Genomic DNA, 24,721 nt, shown 5'->3' on the forward strand with positions numbered 1-24,721 from the left:
AAAAAGCCAAGATTTCGCCTAGTCCTGAGTTCCTTAATGGCTCCCAATTCTGTACAAAACACAAGCCAAAAATACACTGAATAACACGATATAGCTAAACAATAGCCAGATCAAACAAATTATCTAAGAAAATACTAAAAAAATATACATACCAAAATACATAACCATTTTGGTATGGTATCAGTCCTAGCTTATTGTTGAGTGCCACCGCCAGGAAGTTTTGTAGGTGTCACCATACTTCTATCTTCATCCCCCCGTAATCTCCAACTGGGATAGGGGGGTCCCTTTGCCCCGCCGGATAGTTTATTCCTGCTGTTTGAAGCTGTAGGTGGTTCCTATCCGCACCCATCCCAATTGAGCTCCTACAATCAGGTCTCTGTAATCCCTCCTTCCCTATAATATCTGAGCATACATGAAGTTCATCAGGAGAACTTCTGGTAGGGTGGCACTTCCAGAGTTGAAGCAGAAGTCAGAGGTGTAGAGGGTGAACAGGAACAGTGACAGTACAGTTCCTTGAGGTGTACCAGTCCTGCTCGTCACCATGTCTACAAAAAAAAATACATACAAATGTCTATAATAATCAAGTCATCAAAACAAATAATTAATAAAACAACCAAAAATAACCTGCTCAGGTCAGTTAGAATGAAACTTATAGTTAGAATTTCCATCTGCTTTTATTTTGAAGGAGGTTGAGTTCCTGTATTGATGCTAGCTTTATTTAATTAGCCCCGCCCGCGATGTGAGAGGTGGTGTATTTATGTATGACGTCATTGCGTAAGTACGTTTGGTTGTGCGCGGGAGCTTTGGTTATCAAACAGTGGAGTTTGAGGGAAACAAGTGAGCAGGAAGGTGAAACCTGAAACCTGCAGCGACATCACAACAATTATTAGCTTTTATAGCTTATGATTAGGATACAAAGGTAAGACATAAGTATGAGTTATAGTTGGACTTGTCTCTTCGCTGTCTTCGATCTTGCAGCGGTCAGCTGGCTCACTAACGCTAACCTCTGGGCTGGAATGCAGCGAACTGATGCGAAAGCGGCGCTAATGCTAATAAGCTAACTTTAAGCTTAAGTAAATGTGTTCAAATGCTAATAGTAATACTGCTAAAACTACTAACGTTATAGAGCGTGAGCTATAACGTTACTGGTTGCTAACCTAACGACTGGGCTTTAATTCTTTTAAAAAATGAGTAAAATGATTAACGTTAGCAAACGTTTTCTGAAATGTGCTAATGTTAGTCTGTTAATGTAACTAGCAGGGAGTTGCTATAAAGTTGTGTATAAAAGCTGAGCCACCGCTCGAAGTGAACCCGTTCTACATACATTGTATCAGTAGTGAAGACAGGGACTTACTGCTGCTCCCTGTCACAGAGCCACTCTGTTCACACACGGACCATGGCTATGAGGAGCGAGGCCAGGGTGCAGGCAGAGGCAGAGGAGGAGGAAAACTTCGGCCCGCAGCCTCTGTGCAGACTGGAGGTATGTACCCTGAACGCAGCCTGTTCCTTATTAAAAACACTTAATTCTACTCCTCAGTAGAAGTAGAAAGCCCCTGTTTCTGTATTTGTTGGGGGTAATACTTGTAAGATACGGTAATTAGAAAAATGGCAGGCAGATGATTGGTCTACCTTTGGTGTTAAAGATCCAAAGCCATTACAGTAACAGTTCGATGAAGCCAGTAGTGTTGTGGGTTCCAGGCAGTAAACAGGGGGACTGCCCTGGCTTCACCCAACTTGAAATGTAACCACTGTCTTTGGTTAAGGATTACGGCAAGACTGATCCTGAATTTCTGCTCCAATGTATTTTGTTCTAATGTGCAGCAATGTGGAATCAGTGCCAGCGACATCAAGAAGCTGGAGGACGCAGGTTTCCACACCATCGAGGCGGTGGCCTACGCGCCCAAGAAGGAGCTGCTCAACATCAAGGGCATCAGTGAGGCCAAAGCGGACAAAGTTCTGGTAGGAAACAGTCCTGATGCAGCGATTAACCTTCCTGTTCTTCCTCTAAGGAAAATGTGATATAGAGATATAATATTGCTAGTGTTTTTATTTTTGTAACACATTCATTTGTTTATTTACAGCTGTCATTTCTGTCACATCTTCTGATTAAGTCTGACAAACATGCAGTTGTAGAATCCAAGTTGTTACTATGATTTTCAGTCATGTTAACATCGTGCTGTGTGCTTTTCAGTAGATGTTTCTCTTTTCTGCTCTCACAGTTATGCCATGACAAATTCAAAGCTGCGTCTCTGTGGTGTACAACAAGAAATACACAGATATTAAAACTTCATTTGATTTCCACTTGGAAGTTTTCAGAATAACAGGGTGTCTTTAGGGTCTTAAAACTTCTAAAATCCAATCATCTAAATTTTAGGCCTTAAAATTTCTTAATTTCTTCAATACGATTTTGACAGCTCCTAAAATTTGATATAAATATATGTATGTTTTATTTTCCAGTCTCTGTTTTAAATGTGTTTTGGAGAAAGAAGTTGCATAACTTTCTATCCTTCATACTTTCAGTATGGATGTAAAGTAGGTCTTAAATTGTCCTCATAATGCTCTTAAAAAGGTATTCAGTCCTAAATTGAACCTGTTGAAACTGCAGAAACCCTGTATGACCCTGTTTGTGAACCTTATTCAGAAGCAGTTCAACTGCTGTTTGGATTTTGTGAAACTGAGAGTCTGAATGATCTTAGTGGTCTGTGGAACAGTTAGTGGTATATATTGGCTGCCTCTTCCTCTAAAGGCTGTAAGTTAAACGTTTAAAAATGTTTTCCAACATCAGCTAATGCTCCTGGGATATGATCTGACCTTACTGAAGACAATGTATCTGAAAGCACTTTACTTCTGTAAGAGAACATGGCGGATTCTGTTTTTAAGGCAGCCTTGTCTTTATTTATTTCCTTTCATTTGTTCTTCCCTCTCAGGCTGAAGCTGCCAAACTCGTGCCCATGGGTTTCACCACGGCTACCGAGTTCCACCAGAGGAGAGCAGAGATCATCCAGGTCTCTACAGGCTCCAAGGAGCTCGACAAACTCCTGCAGGGTTCGTAACATCTTGTCTTGTTCCTCACCCAGAAATTACGTTATTTTGTTAAAAACAAAAAGGTTATATTTACCTTTTGTAAGGTTACTTACTGCAGCTTTAAATGGTGGCCACCATCCACCATAGACCAGGCCAACCAGTGATCCAAGGTCCTGTTCTCTGATGGCCGAGCCCCAGTGAACTGAAGTGATCCAGATTGTGATCTGACCTGCGCTTTCTCCTGCAGGTGGCATTGAGACCGGCTCCATCACAGAGATGTTTGGAGAGTTTCGGACAGGGAAAACCCAGCTGTGCCACACTCTGGCTGTCACCTGTCAGGTAGAGTCCAGACTGAGCGGTTGTACAATGTAATATGATCCTCTGTTTGTAGTTCACACTGTTGTCTTGATAAAATCCATCAGGTTTAGGTCATAAGCACCTGTAACAATCTAGAAACAGACAGGAAGTAACATTTCATCTCCTTGTATACAGAGTAAAGTTCCATATTGTTAATAATTACATGATGGAGATTCTAAACAGCAGGGTTTGACTCGTAGCCGACCCCTGTGCCAGATGTTTCATTTATTTAAGTGCACTTTTTGTTGACAGGTTAGAGTCCATTTTATTTATTATTTTGGTTGTGTGGTTTTATTGATCTTTTATTTATCAAGGATATTTTAATATGTTTTTACATTCCAATGTCTGAATATGTTTTAGAATTAAAAGTTCATTGCTCTTAAATGACAATAATACTATTTATTGCAATTATTTCTGGGAAATGTATTGTTTAACAAACACAGTTCCAGTACAGCCCTAGTTCTGGGTAGTAGTGAGCGCTGGACATTTTAAAATAATAACTTTATTTATATGGAACCTTTTAAAAAATATTATATATAATATATAATTTATAAAGTGCTTTGACAGACCAAAGCAAAATGATCACACAGGATCTGGGTCATGTGACTGGTTTACTACACTCAGTGGCTTTCTATGTTCACAGCTGCCCATCGATCAGGGGGGCGGAGAAGGTAAAGCCATGTACATCGACACAGAGGGAACCTTCAGACCAGAGAGACTCCTCGCGGTTGCTGAGAGGTGAGTCGGCACGTTTTCTTAATGGTACTTTAATTATTTATGTGATTATTTAAACACTTTTCTGTTCCTGTTTTCAGTTCTTGTTTGTCCCCTCCCCTCCTAACGTGGAACAAGTAGCCTAATCAACTTAAAAACTTGTTTGCGCTACCATTTATTAAGTAAGTGGTAATTGCATTCATTTGTTTTGTTGAGCCAAAACATTGGTTGTGTGCCAGGCCGTCATTGTAAATAAGAAAACGTTGTCAAGGTCTTACCTGGTAAGATAAAGGTAAAATAAATAAATAAAACACAGAGCCACATTCTGTATGGCTGGAACATGTTTGTAGGAAACTGTTCTCTGAATGGAAAATGTATATGAAAATGAAAATCTCCCAGGTAATGCAGTAGTAAAGTAAAGGCAGATTGGAACTTGGTATGATGTACAAACTATGCCCCAGTGTTGGCTGTGTCATAGATGGTCCTCCTGTCTCTATGTACAAGTGGGAAACTTGATGTGACCTCTCTCTGCTGTCAGGTACGGGCTGGTAGGCAGTGATGTTCTGGACAATGTGGCGTACGCCCGAGCCTTCAACACGGACCATCAGACCCAGCTGCTGTACCAAGCCTCTGCCATGATGGCTGAGTCCAGGTTAGTCACGTACTAACCTGTCCTCCTGATCTGGTTCTGCCAAGTTGGACTACATCTCACACAGTTGATCTTAACCCACCTTTATCCCTGAATGCAGAGCTGTAGCTGGGCAGTGAGCACAAATGATGGTGTTCTGGCAGGTTTCACACCTGGAAACACCTGGAAATTTACAGACTAGTTTTCCAGTCATGGAAACACCTGGAAATGGGTTTCAATGACCGAATATCCTAGAAATCTGTTATCCTGTAAAATACCTACATCAACCATAGGTGCATGTGTAGTGTTAGGCTTCAAAGGACGAAGAAGCTGAACGGAAGAACATTTTAACGCTCTATTTTCATTTTGGCCATGTCGGTCAATGCAGAACCGACTTCCAATGATCTTTTCACCGTCGTTCTGAACCTGACACACTTCATCATTAAAAAAAAAGTCAACACTAGGTCTACTGGTAAATGATATGATGGAAAATGATTTCTTAAAAGTAGTGTGAACCCTGTCTAGAAACAAATCCACAGAGCTGTAAAGCTTCTGTTGCTGTACAAGCAGCAACGTCTGAGTGATTGAGTGATGTACACGTAGTACAAACAGGGGCTCCCATCGTCACTGTATCAAAAACCATTCCTCATTCTTCATAAGTGTGTTGAGGTCGCCTCAGTGGGCTGTTGAGACAGACTGATCAGGGCAGAGTCTTTGTTTTTTCACACTGAAACCAACTGGTTTCATCTGGAACTGTGGGGAGAAGAGCTGTACAATTTTGTGGAACTCATGCAGCGTTACTATGGCACATATCAACATATGTTTAAATGCATTTTCTATACTTTTTCCAGAGAGTAAAGGTCATTGTACAAGAGTTAACATACAATAGAAAAATAAACACAATATAAATCAAACGGGCAGCACTTTCTAATCACAGCAACAGCAGAAATGTATGTGCTTATTTCTCTGCTTTTTCAAATAAATCCTTAAATCACCAATAAAGCTTTTCGAAACAACAGCGTGAGCCACTATACTTTCCCATGTGTCCCTGTATCAGCAAGATGATTGGTTCAATGACAGCACTTTCCAAGCTGTAGTGTGTATACCTGCAGCTAACACACACACTCTCTCTCACTCTGTGTGTCAGGTACGCTCTGCTGATAGTGGACAGTGCCACGGCCCTGTACAGAACAGACTACTCTGGCAGAGGCGAGCTGTCGGCCAGACAGGGACACCTGGGACGCTTCCTCCGCATGCTGCTGCGGCTGGCAGACGAGGTAGGCAGCTGGAACAGGTGCAGTGTGAGACATCACACATGTAGATAATGTGAAGATCTATTCACTCTGAATGTAGTGCTGCATGTTAACCCAGGGGTTCAAACTGAGTTCTGTTGTCTGTCTCAATCCTATGCACCAACAGTTTGGCGTTGCCGTAGTGATAACCAACCAGGTGGTAGCACAGGTGGATGGGGCTGCCATGTTTTCTGCAGATCCCAAGAAACCAATTGGAGGCAACATTATGGCCCACGCCTCCACCACACGGTGAGGGACTCTATTACTGCTCCTACGCGGGACAGAGGCGTTATGTTTTTGGATCTTTGCTCAAACATGTTTTTCGTCTATTCTTTTGAATGCAATACGAACATCTCAAGGGAATTTCTTCAAATATTGCTCAAGCGTCCAGTTGGACTTGAGGATAAACTGATTAGATTTTGGAGGTCAGAGGTCACTGTCACATATAAAAGAAATTGGCCATAACTCAAGAATTGATGTGGTCATTATACTAAAACAGGTGCTTAATGAGATACAGTGGTGAAGTGATGTTTTAGCCCAATGGTCAACTTCACTGTGACATAATGTGCTTTTTGTCCTTTGACCTTCAGTCTGTACCTGAGGAAAGGCAGAGGAGAGACGAGGATCTGTAAAATCTACGACTCGCCCTGCCTGCCGGAGGCCGAAGCCATGTTTGCCATTAACGCCGATGGAGTGGGTGACGCCAAGGACTAAGACAACTGTGTTGTGTTTGTGTGGTCTTGACCCATACTACTGCCCTCACACAAAGCCTCAGACTGATGGGGGATAAAGAGTCAAAGGTCCCGGGTTGTGTGATTTGGTTTGATGCTGATTGAGACAGAGTGGATAAGATGGTCCAAGCTGGAGCTCAGTGGTGCAACAGCAAGATGGAACGTTTAGTTTTCTGCAGACGGAGTGCTCATTCATACTGACGCACATTGCACTGAACAGAGGAAAGTTGTGACATAGTATCTCATACTTACAATACCTGTTCTGTTATGAGACGCTACTTCATAGTTATTTTTTGTAATTATAACTTCTCATCATACTGAGATCACAAATCACATCAAGATCCAAAATATGACAATTTACACTTAAGTCCCGCCCCTTTTTGCTCTGTGCTCCAATAAGAGTTGAGCAAGCCTCGGTCAACTTCTCCTTTCCTGCACTTAGATATGCTATGTGCTAGGCTAATCTACTGCATTTTGAAGATGGTTAAAAGATAAGTGGCACAGTGGCTTATTAGTTAGCTAATCTACATCAATGGTTAGATACTAACTTGCCAGCTAACTAGAAAGCCAACAGTTGACGTAGATTAGCAAGGTAGTTAGCTAGTGTTTTGCTAACTTGGGATGTGACTATATATAAAATAGAATAAAAGTGACATATATATATATAACATTCTTCAAAAAGTGGCTGTCTTTTCAACATAGATTAGCCTAGCACATAGCATATGTAAGAACAGGAAAGGAGGAAGCTGACCGAGGTTCCAAAAAGGATGGGACTTAGGAAGGGTGAGTCATGAAAAAATCTCTCTCATAACTTAAAATAAAAAAGTCGTCATAGCAACTTCTTAATGGCATCATTAGATCTTTACTGCATGATTACAAAAAACCCCAGAAAAACTAAGGATCTCATAATTCAGATGCTAACTCATATTTAGAGATTGGGTCTCCATCTTTTTTCTTTGTTGAATACAATGTGCTTCTGTAGTTTCAAAGCAAAAAAATTATTTAGTAAAAACAGTTTGTGAGAGTGAAATGTTTTGTGAGAATGTGGTTGAAATGCAACTACAAAGCCATATTTTTTATACCATAGTTTCTCAGATTACTAGAAAGCAATGTTTTCCTCTGTTGCCATCTACAGTACTATTGGTATGTCTCTTTTCTCTTTGTGTTTTCCAGAACCTTCTGTATATAGGCTTCATAGCTAAATAAAAAATTGTTTTACCATTAAATTGACATTGTCATCATGGAAGAAACATTACTTAGGAAGGGTAGGGTTTGGTTGTTAAAAACATTCAACCACAAATTTGCATATAAATACAAAAAAAGATTTTTATTCAGTTATCCATGTGTCAGTTTACAACAGCAGTGACTGCAAAATAAGAATAAAGGAATAGAAAGTGTCGTTAGATCACAAAGTAATAACCTGCTGACATCCTGCAGCTTTACTCTCACTCCCAGAAAATAGCAGGAATGTAAACACACACAGTCCAAAGCCAGCAAATCCCCTCTGAGGACAATCCAGGTCCAAAACACAGGGATACTTTGCAGTCCCAACCCAACAGAAGGCTCCATGCGCTGTCCTTTACTTCAGTGGTTGCAGAGGTTCCAAGTGCATGTGGTTCAGTGCAGTTGCTTTATTGTACACTGTCCGGGGGGGGGGNNGGGGGGGGGGGGGGTCATTGAGTGAAAAAATTAGGACTAATTCTGATTACTACAATCTTACCACACTACATCTACATGGTCATTTATCTCCACAAAACAAGAGCAACCCAGCAGAACAGTATGAGTAAAGGGTGTACAACACAAACAAGAACTAATAACTAACATTAGATAGCTGTTTTTGTTGAAGTGATTTCCAAAGTCATGTTTTACCTAAAGCTTTTCCCATCCCTGATGGCACCAGACTACCAGCTCCGTTTCCATTTTTAGTTAGTGGATAATTGGTCAGTGTCAGTTGCATTGCTAATTAATTTTCAGACGTGTTCCACTACCACTTTAAACTGTAATCATTCTCAAACGTAGCATATCGACTGCGTGGAAGCAGCTGTTAATCCTTATTGGTCCTCATATTGGAACCTCAGATCTAAACTAAAAAAAAGGTTGAACCACCCAAATAACATATCCAGTATCTAGCCATGTACATATCTGTCTCTTGACTAGATACAGCGAGAGGGAAGTGTGTGTGTTTTGTAATTTGGGTGAATCCTGATCCTGAAACTCTTAAATAAGATGATTGTACTTAAAAGCAAAACCTAGTTGTGTTTAATCAGATAAAAGACAAACCAATAGTTAAAAAACATTAAAGATACCATATATAATTCAATACATATTACTCATACTGACAAGCCATATTAAAGTTTGCAGAAAATAAATAAACATCAATGAACTCCAGATCATTTCACAGTGACAATATGACAAAGATATCCACCAATAAAGGGAGATGAGCGCGCAGTTTGTTGGGCACATCTGATCGAATGAGCGCGGATTGGCGGCGTGACTAGCAAATCGGTGTGGAGTGGCGCCATCTGCTGGATCTCAGTAGGGAAAACAACTGTTCAGATTTTTTTGTCAGTTAAGACTTGAAGCTGAGCCTGCAGTTTAGAGGTTTCTTCATCCTTCAAAATGAAGAAAAGGCAACAAAGAAAAGTGTTACGTGCACTTCAAGAGTAGACATTTTAGTTTCAATCCCCCCCACTACCACCACCACCACACTGGTCTCAAGTCTGTAAATTCTTATGTGGCTCGTTTGCTCTCACTGTAATGTGCAGCTCTAAGCTCTGTACTCAACTGTTAATACTTGACATTTTTTGGTGAGTTCAAACAGGGTGAGTGTGTGCTCTTACATTGTTAGTGTTTGAGGGCATCTTCAGAGCCAGCTCAGTCCAGTTCGTGGCCTCAGAGATGTTTCCCAGGTCCTTGTGACACTACAAGTCAAACAACGTAATGGTTTACAGTCCGCACAATCACAACATCCTGAGAACACCTGGGCATGTTGCCTTTAAGCCAGTGGTTCTGGTTATTTAAATATTAAATGTGGGATCAGTGGGTGTGATGGCGTACCTTTGCGATGTAAAGCCTCACTGTCTTGGAAAAGCCAGGACTGAGCTCCTCTGCCTGAAGTTCATGCAGGACAAAGATTTCACATGAGAAACACTGCGTGTCCACACAGAGAATCAACGCAAAATCGAAGGTCTGATGAAGGTGAAGACCCTCGGAACGCCAGACCAAGTTCGTCACTATTCATTTTCCTCAGAGCATTGTGGGTAATGGGTGTCTGAGTTAACATGTTTTCAGACAAATACCATGCTATCACAGTGTTCCTGGTTTGATTCCAGACAGACATCCTTACATTTTCTGTCTCTCTACTTTCATGCTATCAATAAAGGCAAAAATACCATCAAAATACTAAATTATTTATTCATAATAATAGTATTTCATGGGCGCCTTGCTGCAGCGGCCCAGGGTTCGAATCCGACCTGCGGCCCTTGCTGCCCTTTCATGTCTATCATCAGCTGTCACTGTAATAAAGGCAATAAAAGCCCCCAAAAATATACAAAAAAAAAAAAATAGTATTTCGTATTAAAATGTGAACGTTTTTTTGATCCCACAAAAAAGCGTTATGGGACAGCAAGTGACAGGGGACTGACCACCGGCACTGTTTTAACCGGAATTTAAAAGCCTGCCCAGGGCTGCAAATTAGCTTCAGCTAACATCTGTTGCATTCCTCCTCCTTACGTAACAATGTTTATCTGTAAACCCCCCTGTGAAATAAACAAGCAAATAAATGGGAGGAATCCAAAATAAAAATTCAATTGAAGGTAAAATATGCCTGGAAACTTTCTAGTGATTTGCCAAAAAACTGGCAAAGACAATGTGATGTCTGTAGACCGGCTATGGATGAATGTCTACAGAGCGCTGCACTGCTGTATTCTTGTAGTCCAACCTGGTTAAGTTAACATCCGTCTGGCTCCTTCAACAAAAAGCCAATGGGATTGTTCCAGTGGTTTTTGGATTTTTGCTCTGTGGTGATCAAAGGTTTATGATACATTTTGTTCAGCACGATAACACACATTGAACACCACTTTTTTGAAGCAAAAATTCCCAGAGGTAAAAAGATAACGGTAGGCTATAAACCAACTACACCACGGTCACATGACTTCAACGTCACCACCACTAAACTTCCAAGGAGTATAAACACAATGAGGCTGTAAAGGCAGACTAGTGAGTAAATACAGACAGACTCTAAAAAAGCTCTATATACATTCATAGTGTCACACAGACAGCGAGCTACCAGCTAGGTATTTATAGTCCCAACTTCACACCCAGAAACGTCCCAAACACATCAAAATAAGAAAATATATAAAGACACAGTCACACACTTCCAGTGGCTTACAAGTGATGACTGAGAGGAATTATGTTTGTTTGAGTTTCTGCATTGTTCTTTTTTTTAGGTAAGTCCTGCATACAATGCCTTTCACATGCACAATTACAGTGAATCAGCAGGAATTCTCTACAGTAGGCCGGTACCTTGAGGAAGTTCTCGAGGGCGTCAAGCAATGTGGAGGTGGGGGGGTTCTGGTAGAGGGCAGCAGCCGCCTTCCTTTCCAGCCAGTCCAGAGTGGCTACCTGCAGAGACACAGACACACTACTGTCACAAAAACTGCAAACTCCCTGGGGCGGTCTTGAATGAAGTACTTAAGAGTGTCCACAGTATTGATATTTGTTTGGATGAGGACGTTTGCAACCGTCTTACCTCGTAGCACCACCTGCCGAGCAAGTAGTAACACATGGGGTCATCGTCTCTGAGGGCCAGTGCACAGTCCAAATGCTCCTGTGGAGAAATACACTCATATGTCGTATGCTGTACACAACTCTAAATAATAAAATAAATGTTGGCTAAATACGAAAAATGTGGACATACACTAGTTGTGCCTGTGTTACCTTTAATATGTGGCTGCTCTTCAGTTTGCTATGCATGCTCTCATGCTGGGAGGTCAGTCCTGTCAGCACAGCAAACCTGGAGACAAAAACAGTGTGTCATCAACATAAAGCCAAATATAAGCTGTAGTTCAGTGTTTGTGGTGTTCATATTACCATTTGTGACACTCAGCATTCAGGCCGTTCTTCTTCAGGGCCAGCTCTGCTTCCTCCCGACCTGTAACACCAGCTCACAGTTCAGTGACAAAAACTCAGTTTGGAGGTGAAAGTCCTCTTTTATTGTCCAACATTTTCTGGTGCTCATGAGTGAGGCAGGAGCTTTCAGTCAGTCTGCTTCTGTTTTTGTTCGCTATATTCCAAACTCCGTAAACCTTTTTTCCTCCTTGTCATTTTAGTGTCTTTAATTAGTTCACTCACATTTGTGTTATGTTGATATAATGCTCTGTTTGAGATAAAGAGTTACTATAATCATTCTATCACTGTGTGTTAGTGTCCATTACCTTGCTGTGCGTAGGTTTTCTTCTCTTGCTTGTCCTCGGTGGACTCATACATATCGCTGTAAGCCCGAGCCAGTCGCCATAGAAACTCCCTGCTGTCTCCATACTGCAGGCACAGAATCAGAAAAACACCAGTCAGTGTTCAGAGTAATTCATCTTCCTGTAATCAGATTACTTTCACCATGAAACTAATGTTGGAGGTGAGATTACTGGTTACTGACAATGATAGTGCTGTCAGCAGAAACATGCAGGATGCTGGATGAAGCATTGTGCACCGCACTGCATTATGGACTTACTAACTTGGTACCTAATAGGAAAAGAGCTGAATACAAAGACTTTCATAACTTCAAATTAAGTGTAAATATGTGTGTATCAAGCATGTATGCTTTCCTTTGTTGTATGCTATATGAAGTGCTATGTAAATAACTGTATTGCATTATTGTTATTTGTATCAGTAGTAGTTAAAGTACTAGTTTACATCACGTGAGCAGTGAGTGTGTCCCTTACCTCTGCTCTGTTGTCCAGCAGCAGGCGGAAGCCTTCTGCCTTTAAACTGGCGTCTCCTGTGTGGAGGATGTCACTCTGAGCCAGGAGGAGAGCCAGCTCCCCACTGGGGAATTCAGTCACCAGCTGCAGCCTCCCCTCATCTTCCTCCTCCTCATCCTCATCCTCCTCCTCTAGCCCCCTCTCCTCCTCCTCCTGGGAGTCTTCCTGGCGGAGGGTGAGGACAGTGGCACAGCTCTTGTCCTCCTCTTCCTCAGACTCCTCTTCAGGTTCCCGCTCGCCCTCCTCTCTGTCCGTGTCCCGATCCGTGTAGTCTGACTCAGCGTAGGCCGTCGAGTACCTGGGATACACATAGAGATCATCGCTTTTTTATTTGCTGATTTTAAATGATTGGAAATGATGTAACCATATTAGAAATTCACATTCTATTGATTCATGATGACTTCTGCTTTAGTTTTCGATATATTTAAAATATAAAGAAAATATATTTCCCTCTCTGTCCTCTCTCTATGCAGATAGTTTTGCTATCAGTAGCTTACAGTATCTGTCTTATGGTGTGTTCACACAGAAAGCAAATCAAATGTTTTGCATGAGTAGATTACATACAAAGTCAATGCAAAGACACAAATGCTGAAAATATGTGTCTGTTACTGGATTCCAGGCCTGTTTTACTTTACAGTGAAATAAGTTAGCATTGCAAGTATAAATTCAGACTTTTTACAAATCGCCATCATGATGAAGTTATTTCAGCATCATTTTGAACAGTTAAATGTTAAATCCCAGTATATTTCGGACTCATACGACCATAGTATACAAGATTAAAGGACAAATGATCCAGTGAGTAAACTCACAATAAAAGTAAAAATTCACTCACAGCATTGAAAAATTACATTTTAATTTAATTAAGGACACAAGCTGGGGTCTAATTTTAGTGTCAGTATCAAAACCTGGACAAGTAGGGTTAATAATTACTGGAATGGCTAGATATCACAAAAGGTAAGGTAATAAATTATGCTTTACACTCTCCTGGCACCTGATAAGGCTTCAAACTCATGTATCGGTTACTCCAACCAGCCTTCCTGGATTGTGTTTCATCGTCTTCCCAGTACCTGAAACATGCCTACACCAACACAGTCCCTTGCATTTTTTTAGCACAGTGCAATTTTTGTTCTAAACACCCAGTAGGAATAAATGTCAGTCAGCCACTTAGAATTATCCCCACATGGCACTAGTTAACTGTCTGTAACTGTCTTAGAGATTAACACGAATTAGCTGATGAAGCCTATTATAACTGCCCAGTTGTATTAAACCTGGATCTCTACCTGACCTGGTCCTGCACAATGTTAGATCACTACTGGACTCATCCAGTGGTAGGTGAATTTCATATTTATGCCCTTTTAAAGCTGCACTGATCAATATTTTTAAAGTGGCAATAGATCAAATGACAATGAAACAGAGCAACAATTCACAACCGCAGCTTTAAAAAATGAAACTGCTCATCAATCACGTACATTATGTAGAGATGGGACCACCAGAAACACAATATAAACACTATGCACATACACATACAACATATCAGACATAACAAGCAAGCGTACTGCTTTTTAACAGAACAAGACATACCCTCCTTCGCTGGTCTCTTCATACGTGCTGGCCATGCCCTGGCTGGCAGTAAAGTAGATGGAGCTGGAGCTATTGGAGTCCGTGCGCTCCCTGTGGGCAACGGGGCGCCGTCGACGCACCCGCTGACTGTCCTCCACTCCCTTTCTGGAGGAGGAACACAAACTAAACAAACAACACCAGCAATCTTCATGTGGGGATACAGATATCTGTTTTTTTTCCCCACAAAACACATTAAATAGGAACATAACCTTTTGAGGCTAAGTGTTCCCTTCAAAATCAATAACACGACTGCGGACTACGCCTTGGGTCCACAGGGGGTGCCAGAATCAACACAAAATGAAAGTTCCTTGTAGGGGCTTTAATCAGAATCAGAATCAGAAATACTTTAATAATCCCAGGGCTCCAGGTATACAAACAACATATAAACGTAACAGGCAGCATGCAGCTTCCGCGCATGCGCACATGATGTGATTTAAAGATATATTATGCCTATATTGATTGACATACTCTAATACAAAGAATAACACATTTCCCAGTAATTGAACCTAATACATTTTGAGTCCCTGGAAATCACAGGATCAGGGTAACACTGCAGATTTCCACAGTGTTTGTTCACTCAATATGATTCCGTTGTAATGGCCATCCCAAAAATGACTATCTGGTATCATTCAGTAGGGCAGCTGCTGTACAGCTCACCACACTCTCACTCACTTGACATCCTGGATGATCTGCAGGGCGATGTCCTGCAGGCCGCCCCTCAGCTCGGCCACCTCTGATCGCAGCGAGGACACGCAGTTCAGCACCTGGTCCAGCTGGTTCCTGAGCTCCAGCTGCTGCTCTGGGGACAGGCCCTGAACCACCGTCTCCACCGCTGCCAGAGCCTGCTGCTGGGCCTCCGCCTCTGGAGGAGACAGGGAGACAGAACACATGGGTTTGGACTTGTTTGCAGTTTAGTCAATCTTCTTTGGTCCCCTTAAAGTGTAGTCCAATCCCTAACATTTCTTCCACTCTCCAGACATTTGTCTATGTCCCCCTGCTTATCCAGGTCGCTGTGGCAGCTGTGTTCGAAAGGTAGCCCAAACCTTCTCCCTACCTACCCTACACAGCTCCTTCAACTTGCAATGCTTGGTAAGGTCATGACCCCAGGCCCTTTTCTTATTATTCTATACAAGTATGCCAAATTTGTCTCAAGCCTCAAAAAAAACAAAATCAAACCAAATCCAGGGATTGTGATATGAAATGTCCTGATATTTACCAGTTAAATGCAATCTAATCTAACTCAAACAGTGTACATATGGAACACACAAACTCTGTTTACTAGTATTTTCTTGTATTCATCTACTTATTGCATTGTTTTTACTGAATAATATTTGTATGAGATGTATTCTTAATGACTTGTATTTTTTTCCTTTCTTTTTAAAAATTGTGTATTGTTGTTTTCAAATTATTAACGCTTTGACAATCATGGTTTCTACCATTCATGCCATTCAAACATATTATATTGAAACTGATTACTATCAGCTGTGGTTGGACCTAACTGCAATGCATTTACCTCTGCATTGTAACTGACAAGTTTCTTAAAACCCAGGAAAAAGTACATTTGATAGAGGGAAGGGAACCAAGCATCTCTGTCTCACACACACTCTCTCTGTCTCTGTCTCTGTCTCTCACACACACACACACACACACATCTCTCCAACAGGCTGCTGACAGTGCCAGGCAGAGCAGAGCAGACCCACCCTGTGCATCCAGCGTGTCCCGCAGCAGCGTTGCTCCGTCCGCCCCGTCAAACAGCCGGGGAGCTGGCCGGGCCTCCAGCGCCACTCTCTGGCTTTTTCTCCGGCTGATCTCTCTGTAAATTATGAAGGCAATCAAGCCCAAACCGGCCGTAGCTCCGACAGCAAGCCCGATTAACCCGTTCCTTCCGAGCGGTGCGTTCATTTCTCCACACTCCGCACACGCAGGTCGTTTATTATAAACGTTACTTGTTACGTTACTTAGAAATGCCACTTTCACACGTCAGCCGCCATGGCTGCCCGTATCTGAGGATGACAACACGACCCGAGCCTCTTCACGTAAATACTCTCCGTTCTCAAATAACACGGGGTTCGCTCACTGCTAGCACATTAGCCTAACGTCATTAGCCTGTCGCTGTTACAGCGTTGACTGGCTAATAACAGTGACGACTTTTAAAGCTAAAAGCTTGATACAAATGTTAAAAATGTTCTCTCAGAACACCTAGCGGTATATATTTCACCGACACTCAAAACGGGTCCGTTTACTTGATATGAATAAGTGAAAGTGATAGTAGGCTAGCAACAATGATGCTATGAAATATATAACGCAACACTACATCAGCACCACCTATGTGAACGAGGCTAGCGCGTGGGGACACAACTTCCGGTTTCAGTTTACAAAATAAAAGGTGAGAGCTGGTATGGAAACCCATTTCCGGCAAGTATATAAAATATATATACCGTTACAAAAAGTTAGGCATTATAACAATAAAGGTACTAATGAATGTCTGAATTAGGAAATACTCAGTCACAAATAATATGCCAAATGTATAAGAGCAAGTCAAAAATCTGATTTACTAAATCCAAGGTAGGTGCATTTATTATGATATACTAAATCAAAATTATGAGTTACTAAATAAAAAAAATACATTCCAAGTCAAGTGTATGTATTATGAAATATTGAATCACAATAACAAGATAGTATGTAAAAGTTTTAACAATTTTTGACAGGCCCCAAATGCTCCAGGTTATCTGTGTTCAAACAGCTCTTAAAATGGCTGCCACTTCCTAAACTACAAAGACTATTTGAATGCAGTCCCTTTCTTATGAAGTTGCAAAATCGTGCTTTTATACCTTTAATGTTGCTGTTGATATTATGCTTACATGGTGCATGTTCTTGGTATATTCATGGGGCAGCACAACCCTCTCTGCAATGGAATACGCTTGCATGTAAAGAGGAACATTTTATGAAGGTCAGTAACCAGTTATCTTCTTTTTCTATCACAGTGTCTAAAAGGTTAATTTCATTGAGTCAGAATGCACAAGTTAATGTATTGTCAGTCTACAGAAGAAAAATAACTCACAGCTATCTAAATATTAAATACACTTGTCAGTAACTACTACACAATCAATCAAGTGCTCTTTTCATGTGAAAATTATCATTGGGGGGATTGGGGGAAATCTGTTGACCTCACTCATCCTGTGCTTTCCTATAATGCCACCCTCACAAATACACCCAATACACTCTTTTCCTCCTTTCTTTTGGTGATTTTTCATATTTGTATTCATTCATATTATGAGATTAAGTTATTAAGTTACAAATAAGGAAACATGCTATGAGGGCTCCCATAATGCATGGGAGTGGCCTGGAACCTGTGCTAAGCCACATTTCCCCTGTGAACCTGACCCAGATATGCAAGATAGACAATGGATGAAACTCTGTCTGTTTCTTTTTGCTGCGGCAAAAGTGTGCCAAGAATGTGTCCGTGCGAAAGAACAATGTCATTCATGAAGAGGTGAAGTCAGCACTTGCAGGGAGGAAATAGAGATGGTACAAAAAGTCAAGATGTGCTAGACTCGCTTTGTGGACTTAAACTGTGCTTAAGTTCTAATCCTGCCAGAAAAATGTATCCAGTAGATGTTCTGACAAATAAATGGGATTTTTCTGTTTTTCAAATCCCATAACTTCTAATGCAGTGTTAAATATGCTATGAAAGACAGAGGACAGAGAGTTCTTGATGGGCAACCCAGAAGTTAGCTCATGTGTAAAACACTGAGAATGGAAGAACTTGGGGGACCTTGGGTGAGAGAAAGATTTAGGAACATAGGCTTATATTACTTTCAGTCCCTAGCCAGGGTCTAACTCACAAAATACTGGATCTTAGTTTCTTATTTAGATCTTATTTTTGGGACTATATTTGGGTGGGGACTTGCTTTTGGGGGGCCAGGGACCACCTATGACCACAGCACTTTAAAGCCCTGGCTACGGCCCGGTAAGACCTCATGAGAGACTGGGGCCAGGACGGGTCCTGGTCCACATCTGCTGTCCATCCTCCTCCGTGTTTTCTCCGCCCTCTCTAGTTTATAAATGAGCCTAACAACATCCAGCCAGCCAGCGGGGATAGCTCATACAGGCGCACTACTTAACGGACGCAACATGGCGGAGAACGGCAGCGAACAGCCGCGGTCCACCCGGTCCACCCGGTCGTGTTCTCCAGCACCGCAGTAGAAGTGTCCTCTGTTAGCTCGGTCTCTGGGTCCACAGTGAAGGGACAGTTTGCTTTGTCTCTACAAGAGGCAACAGTGGAAATGAGCCGCGCGTGAGGAATTCGAGATGAGCCGACACGCGACAGGTAAGAGACAAGTGCAACAGTGCACGCGACCAGCTTCTTCACCCACAGCGGCTGATTAATGTCGGTAAAATGTGTGTTCCATCAACTTATTGCAACAAACGTACAGTTTCGTGGCGTCTTCATCACTTTACAGGCTGCTGCTCATCAGACAACTTTTTCTAAGGCGGGGAGGAATTTGCTGGACCGGTTCCTCCAGCGGTCATATAACAAGGAGTGTTGGAAATTCTTGTCGGGCGTGTTTTCAATAAAAATAATAATTTCCCAAAAACCTTTCAGACGTCCAGGAGCCGCTGCAGGACTGTGCCCCCTCCCCGCCGCTGCCTGCTGATCATGTGCTCGACTCTGGAGCTGTGCTGTTCCCTGGTAGCTATGAACCCGCACTGCTCTAACTCTTATACATGCTTTTTTATATGTACAGCACAGTTAATGTGGCATTCATTGGCAAGCTTAGTCAGGAATGGGAAGTTATCTTAACACTTAAGAGGTATTGTATTGCAGTGACAGTGGCTGTCACATTGACTATAACAGGGGCGGATCTAGATTAGTACTCATGAGGTGCCCAGAGGGTGACATGGAGACTTTAAAGCTGCAATAGGTAACTTTTTACAAGTAAGGGTTAGGGTTTATGACAAAATAATTTTTATGTAACTACAGCTTTAAGCGCTGACAGAAATATATGCTGACTTAACAATCACATATATCAATATTTCCTTGGAAAAGCCCCCAAATGAAGATATTTCATTAATTATAATTATGTGGCACAGTAAATATCTTAACGTGGCATTAGAAATCAATGAATTGTTTTCTTCATGCCATCACTTAATCATTATTCCATGAATGTCTGCATTTAAACACATTTTTGAAAATGACTCTTAATGTGTTAAATTTGACAGCATCTGACACCAAACCGGGGTGCTCAAGCATTTTTTAGTTCTGCCCCTGGACAATAATCACATCATTTTTTTTAATGTTATACTCTCAAGAGTTAAATGAATTGAATTAAATGCCAGTTCATGTGCTTGACTTAAATATCCTCAACTTTATTATTTTGCTGGGAACCCTCTACATATTTGTTATCTGTCTGTACAGGTGCTTTTGATCAACATGGCTGCCCTTTGATCATGTTCCCAGTGGAAGGACAAGCCAAACTCTCCTCAGAACTCAGCAAAGCAGAAGTGGTGGACTTCATAAATTACTTTTTGTGTCTGCACAAGTACGTGGAGTAAGACAGGCTTATTTTGTCTGTGTGTGTCTGTGTGTGTTGTGGGTGTGGTGTGTGTGTGTGTGTGTGAGTAGAAGACGTACTGATGGTTGGATTGGTCTCTCTACAGTAAGAAGCAGGACAAGGAGAGTTTGGTGTCAGTGGTGGCTGATCTGAGGCATGCCTCGCTTCCTACAACCAGGTTCATCGCTGAGACTCTGCTTCTGCTTGAGGTATTGTCATGTTGATGCTGGCCTTTAACGTGTCTCGTGTGATTGTTCTGAAACTAGCAATCTGACACACCACATGCAGAAAGAGACACCTAGATTTCCGCAGTAACCGGTCAAAGAATGGATGGTCCATCCATGGTCAGGCTATTAATCACGAGTCAAGGCAGATGACCACCCACGTTTTCTGCCCGTTAAAAGTGCGAGTTTTGTCCTTGCCCCCGTCGCCAAGGTTCTTTGCTCATGGTGGGTACTGTTGGGTTCCCTCTGTAGAATGTTAGAAAGGAGTTCGTTCCAGGCTCTGCTCGTATTTGAAAAGTGTTCCTGAGATAACTTGTGTTATGAATTGGCGCTATACAAATAAAATTGAATTGAAAATTGAGTACTGTATACTGGACTCCCAGAAACAAGTTAATAAAACCAATGCATTTAGCCTTTTTTTTTTTGCTCTTTTTCTTGTTTGTTTTCAGAATAGGGCTACCTCCTAATAGTCAACTTAATCGTTAGCCACTGAGAAGGTTCTTAGTCAATGCACTTTTCATTAGTTTGATCAGACTCCATTTGGGAGCTGCGTCCTGTGACCAAAGTATCAGGGGATTGTTGCGACACAGACCCCAGGAACTGCAGTGCTATTGCATATGCTAACTGCTGCCACTAGCTCTGTTTATAATGAAACTGTGGTGGGACAAATGGAGTGTGGCGGACCGGAGTAATTACTGGGAAACACTGGATGCCATTAAATCATACACACTGGTCCTCAAAAAAAATCAGCTTTTATGACGAAGGAACTGCATTCAACACATTTGAATGAATTTAAACATAACTTATTTCTTTACAAGAAAACTCTACAGGGCCCCCTTTTAACTTTAGTTAACCTTAATCCTTGAAAAATGAAAACACACTAGTTCCCCCTACAAAATTATTTTATTACTTTGATTTGGTTTTATCTGCAATAACTGGATGTACAACATGTTGGAAATATAATCCAAATATATCATATGATACCGCTGTTCAGTTACGCACCATTATCTCAAAGGGACAGACTCCCTCTTGTTTCTCGTGAGCCTGAAGCTTTCAGGCAGCTCAGATTTATTAGCTCTGCTTTAATATAGGTATTTTTGAGAGTGGGGCAGAGGACAGTAGAGAACTAACAGGAAATGAGGGGAGAGATGCCATGACATGGTCAGCTTTTTAAACCCCTAATCCTGATGAACTGACCCATTTGGATTGCACATCACTGCCTTTAAAATATCCGTCCCTACAGGGATGGGTTCTGTTGCCTGGCGTGCTGGCAGCCCTAAAAAGCAGCAAGATGTACCTGTAGCATTCACTTCAGTGTCCAGTACAGCAGCACACAGAGCACAAGGATGGCTCACTAACTGCTGGATTTAGCTTAACTTTTTGATTTGTCATTTCCTGTTGGCAGACAAAAGTAAAACTCCAACAGCAGAACAGAATTTGGGCTGAGAAAAAATGTGCCTTCCTGAGGACAGCATTCCTCTCTACTGCAGAAAAAATGAGACTAGTGTTTTTGTATAATAATCTTTCATATTGCACGAAACATAGGCACAGAGCTGTAGGGAAACAGCAGCTCGGTGCAGTTGGGTCTGAATGAATTATACATGAACAGGACTCAAAGCTGGTCCTCGCACACAGCACAGTGACGTGCTCAACTTGTGATTGCCCTCTTGACTAACCAAGCTCTTACTTGCAGCATAAAGTTACGCAACACTTGTCTTATCGATTCAAAGAGCTGTAGACTGAGCTGATCTTCCAAGTACAATACCAAGTGTGTCATCTCTGCGGTGGTGGTCATAGTGGAATTCCTCCCTGTGTGTGGTGTACGGGTGGGAGGGGGGTCACATGCATGGCTGGTCACATGCTTGGTTATTTAATAGAAAAGCCTCAGTGAAATTACATTAAATGAGCACAATTATGTAGGGGATGTTGCATTTTGCTGGCCTGATGTCAACGTGTATCCCAACATGTTTGTAATTTTTTTTTGTAATTACAAACCACTGGGATGGGGAAAAACCTCCACTCATAATTTCCCTTGTGTCTTAATTTATGTGCGTGGTGGTCCATCTGAACTTGATGTGACTTTGTTTTTCCAACACTGATGGATTTCTTTTAAAGTCCTCCTCTTCTCAAAAATCATGTTTCTACAGTGTGATGTTTGACTTTCACTGTGCATTAGTGGTCCAGTATCAACTTGTTACAAGTGTGAGTAGAAAACTTTGGAGCCCACCAAAGTGGGCACATCCCACTTAGAATGGACTTTAACAGTTGAAGGGAGAGACATCTTTGTGGTCCCAGCAGGAAAAACCTTTAGAAATGAACAACATTTGCATATTCAGAGATTCTGGAAGTTTTAATGTTTAAATAAACACATCAGACACACATTTTTGTGCAAGTACAATGCCAGCTGTGTTATTAACTAATTTCATATCCTCCTTTAGTAATTAAAAAAAAATCAAATTTTAAGAAAACTCCTAATATAAAGAACACAGTCACTGTAACATGCCATATTATCGCCCTCAGTTTATGTTTACAACGCTGCGCATAGAAATCGACTGTTTTTGTGACTTGATACAATATCACAAAATAAGATATCGCAATACTATACTTTTAGATATTTTCTTACACCGATAAGCTGATCAGTAACTTTCTCCATTTTCCTATTAAGCTGCCGACATAGCTGGAGTGTGCAGCGCATTGAGGCCGCTGTTTACACAGCATTATTATTCATCAGTTCCCACATTGTTATGGTTGTTGTTGTTGGTGTGGACTGCCCTTAACAAACTGTAGGTGTGTGTTTTTAAAAGACGTGTGCATTTAGCAAACAAAAACATTCTTTATAGGTACCATTGTATAATTGGTATAATGTTTGGCACTTGATCTATCTTGCTCTCTTTTCCTTTAATTTGACAGTTCTTAAATCCTTCTCAGTGAGCCCACCGACTTTACGCAAACAAAACACTATTTCTGGAATACACACTTCAGTGTGATTCAGCAGCACAAGCACCCCAAGTAATTTGATTCCATGTTGTTATAAAACATCTTCTGGTTGGAGCTATGTTTTCTGTTGGCCTTTCTTTTCTAGCTGCACAAGCGGACAGTCCACAGTGTGTACATCATTCAGCCCAAAAAGAAGGATGTTGTCAAGCTGTTGCTGAAACTTCTGGCTCCGTCCAAGGCTTACCCTGTGTCTTTAAAGGTGAGTGAAACAACACACACTGTACTCCTGGGTCTGTTTTTCATTTGTCTCCAGTTGGTAACCCTGATCTCCTCTTTTTGCAGAAAGTCCTTCTGAAAGAAATCTCAGAGCTCTCCAACTACATCGATCGGAGCCAGCTAACGCCACCACTGGGCGGCTACCTTATATATTGTCACCAGAGCTGGGTCGCCTTTATTAAGGTAATTTTATTTTTTGGAACATGTCATGCCTCTCTCTAGTCTTGAGTGCCTCCAGAGAAACCATATTTAGTAGTGGGAAAATTGAGTGTCTAGCACCAAAAGTTGTTTTTATTAATTAAAAAAAATACTGATATAAGGAAGTCAGTCAGTTAAGGGAACTTGTGATCTTAGAAACATTTTGCATCTTAACAATACAATAAAATGGTGTTTGCTTCTGGTCCATTTTCAGTTTAATTTTTGGCCCTCCATGGAGAAAAGTTTGGGTACCTACTGGTCTAGTAGCTAAGGCTAGTTTTATCCTGAAAGTAAATCACTAAATTTATGACAAACTAGGACATACTTATAAACATCATGTTGTCATAGTCAATCAATTATTTTGTAATTACAAATTTTACTGTTGTAAAACAGTACTGTCTATTATTTAGCCCTAGCTAGCTTACTTAACTTGTAGCCAACCACAGCACCAAAATGTAGGGTTAGCAAAAACTAGATATGTGCTGTTGATATGAATGCTGCTTTTCGATCAGTAACATTTTAATCTAGTGGTTCCTTCACTGTTTAGGTTCATTGACATATTGTATGGATATTTCATATTCTATTAAACTGTACACTTAAATGTGCAGTAACTTTAAATATGTTACAGATATCAACTAAACTAAAGACAAAACAAAATTCTGAAGTTCTTTTTCTTATTCATGGGTGACATTTTTATGAATGAAACCTTGTATAGCAATTTGTAGGTATTGATTGGGCTGATGAGCACATATTCTTCCTCATGTACAGGAATTCATCTGGGTTAAAAACAAGCGATTTAAGACACTTTGTGCAGTTACAAATTGTAGTTGTTGGATAAGAATCCATAAATGTTCTTCCATTAAGCCCAGTGTACATAAAGATCAAATCAGTGACATCTGCATCAGTATTCTCTATTCACTTAGTATATTTGTCAAACAGTTATAGGTTGTTTTTAGCTATTATAAGCACAGAGATTATATTAATGTTTAGGCAATATAGGCAATAAATAAATGAGGATCCCTCCACAAGTCAACCATTGTAAGCAGTTGTTTATGAAACACATTAATATATCTGAATGATACAAAGAAAAACCTATGAATCTGTCTTATGATCAGTCAGAGGGCTTAACACAAAGTACCATTGTCCTGCTCTCCTTAGCAGCTGGAGAGCGCACACACACACACACA

General features: G+C 41.2%; 3 protein-coding genes across 4 annotated transcripts in view; 2 read left to right on the forward strand and 1 right to left on the reverse strand.

Annotated features, from left to right (window-relative positions):
- The first annotated feature begins 792 nt into the window (after window positions 1–792).
- On the forward strand, window positions 793–7,972 carry rad51 (RAD51 recombinase). Its single transcript, XM_035678666.1, has 10 exons — window positions 793–919; window positions 1,373–1,480; window positions 1,822–1,959; window positions 2,928–3,045; window positions 3,272–3,363; window positions 4,025–4,119; window positions 4,634–4,747; window positions 5,871–6,000; window positions 6,143–6,264; window positions 6,606–7,972. Exons 2-10 carry the CDS (start codon window positions 1,397–1,399, stop codon window positions 6,727–6,729), a joined length of 1,017 nt encoding a protein of 338 aa, XP_035534559.1. The 5' UTR covers window positions 793–919; window positions 1,373–1,396; the 3' UTR covers window positions 6,730–7,972.
- Window positions 7,973–8,046: 74 nt separating this feature from the next.
- On the reverse strand, window positions 8,047–16,719 carry rmdn3 (regulator of microtubule dynamics 3). 2 transcript variants are annotated; one of them, XM_035678452.1, is made up of 12 exons: window positions 16,045–16,719; window positions 15,017–15,206; window positions 14,306–14,467; window positions 12,686–13,022; window positions 12,182–12,284; window positions 11,838–11,898; window positions 11,685–11,760; window positions 11,497–11,574; window positions 11,271–11,369; window positions 9,804–9,857; window positions 9,587–9,667; window positions 8,047–9,358 (listed from the first exon to the last, which is right to left on the reverse strand). In XM_035678452.1, the coding sequence occupies exons 1-12, from the start codon at window positions 16,244–16,246 to the stop codon at window positions 9,299–9,301; spliced, it is 1,503 nt and encodes a 500-aa protein (XP_035534345.1). In that variant the 5' UTR covers window positions 16,247–16,719; the 3' UTR covers window positions 8,047–9,298. The 2 variants fall into 2 exon arrangements, with proteins under 2 accessions (XP_035534345.1, XP_035534346.1); XM_035678453.1 differs by having other exon boundaries at window positions 14,306–14,449; window positions 16,045–16,717.
- Window positions 16,720–17,398: 679 nt separating this feature from the next.
- Window positions 17,399–24,721, forward strand: part of si:ch211-241j12.4 (proto-oncogene DBL) — a 12,287-nt gene continuing 4,964 nt past the window's right edge. Inside the window, exons 1-6 of the mRNA XM_035679067.1 lie at window positions 17,399–18,674; window positions 18,951–19,037; window positions 19,764–19,887; window positions 20,006–20,108; window positions 23,206–23,319; window positions 23,403–23,519. Coding sequence (XP_035534960.1) covers window positions 18,656–18,674; window positions 18,951–19,037; window positions 19,764–19,887; window positions 20,006–20,108; window positions 23,206–23,319; window positions 23,403–23,519 — 564 coding nt within the window. The 5' untranslated portion in view covers window positions 17,399–18,655. The remainder of the gene's footprint in view (window positions 18,675–18,950; window positions 19,038–19,763; window positions 19,888–20,005; window positions 20,109–23,205; window positions 23,320–23,402; window positions 23,520–24,721) is intronic.

This window comes from Morone saxatilis, unplaced genomic scaffold (assembly GCF_004916995.1).
Source record: "Morone saxatilis isolate NCDOM2014 unplaced genomic scaffold, NCSU_SB_2.0 Contig7, whole genome shotgun sequence".
Classification (NCBI taxonomy): Eukaryota; Metazoa; Chordata; class Actinopteri; family Moronidae; genus Morone; species Morone saxatilis.

Coding starts and splice junctions, on each gene's coding strand:
- rad51 (XM_035678666.1), top strand. CDS start 1,397: ATGGCTATGAGGAGCGAGGCCAGGGTGCAGGCAGAGGCAGAGGAGGAG. Junction 4,120..4,633: donor CTCCTCGCGGTTGCTGAGAG/GTGAGTCGGCAC, acceptor CTCTGCTGTCAG/GTACGGGCTGGTAGGCAGTG. Junction 6,265..6,605: donor GCCCACGCCTCCACCACACG/GTGAGGGACTCT, acceptor TTTGACCTTCAG/TCTGTACCTGAGGAAAGGCA.
- rmdn3 (XM_035678452.1), bottom strand. CDS start 16,246: ATGAACGCACCGCTCGGAAGGAACGGGTTAATCGGGCTTGCTGTCGGA. Junction 14,468..15,016: donor CAGATCATCCAGGATGTCAA/GTGAGTGAGAGT, acceptor TTGTTTGTTTAG/TTTGTGTTCCTCCTCCAGAA. Junction 11,761..11,837: donor AATGCTGAGTGTCACAAATG/GTAATATGAACA, acceptor TTTTGTCTCCAG/GTTTGCTGTGCTGACAGGAC.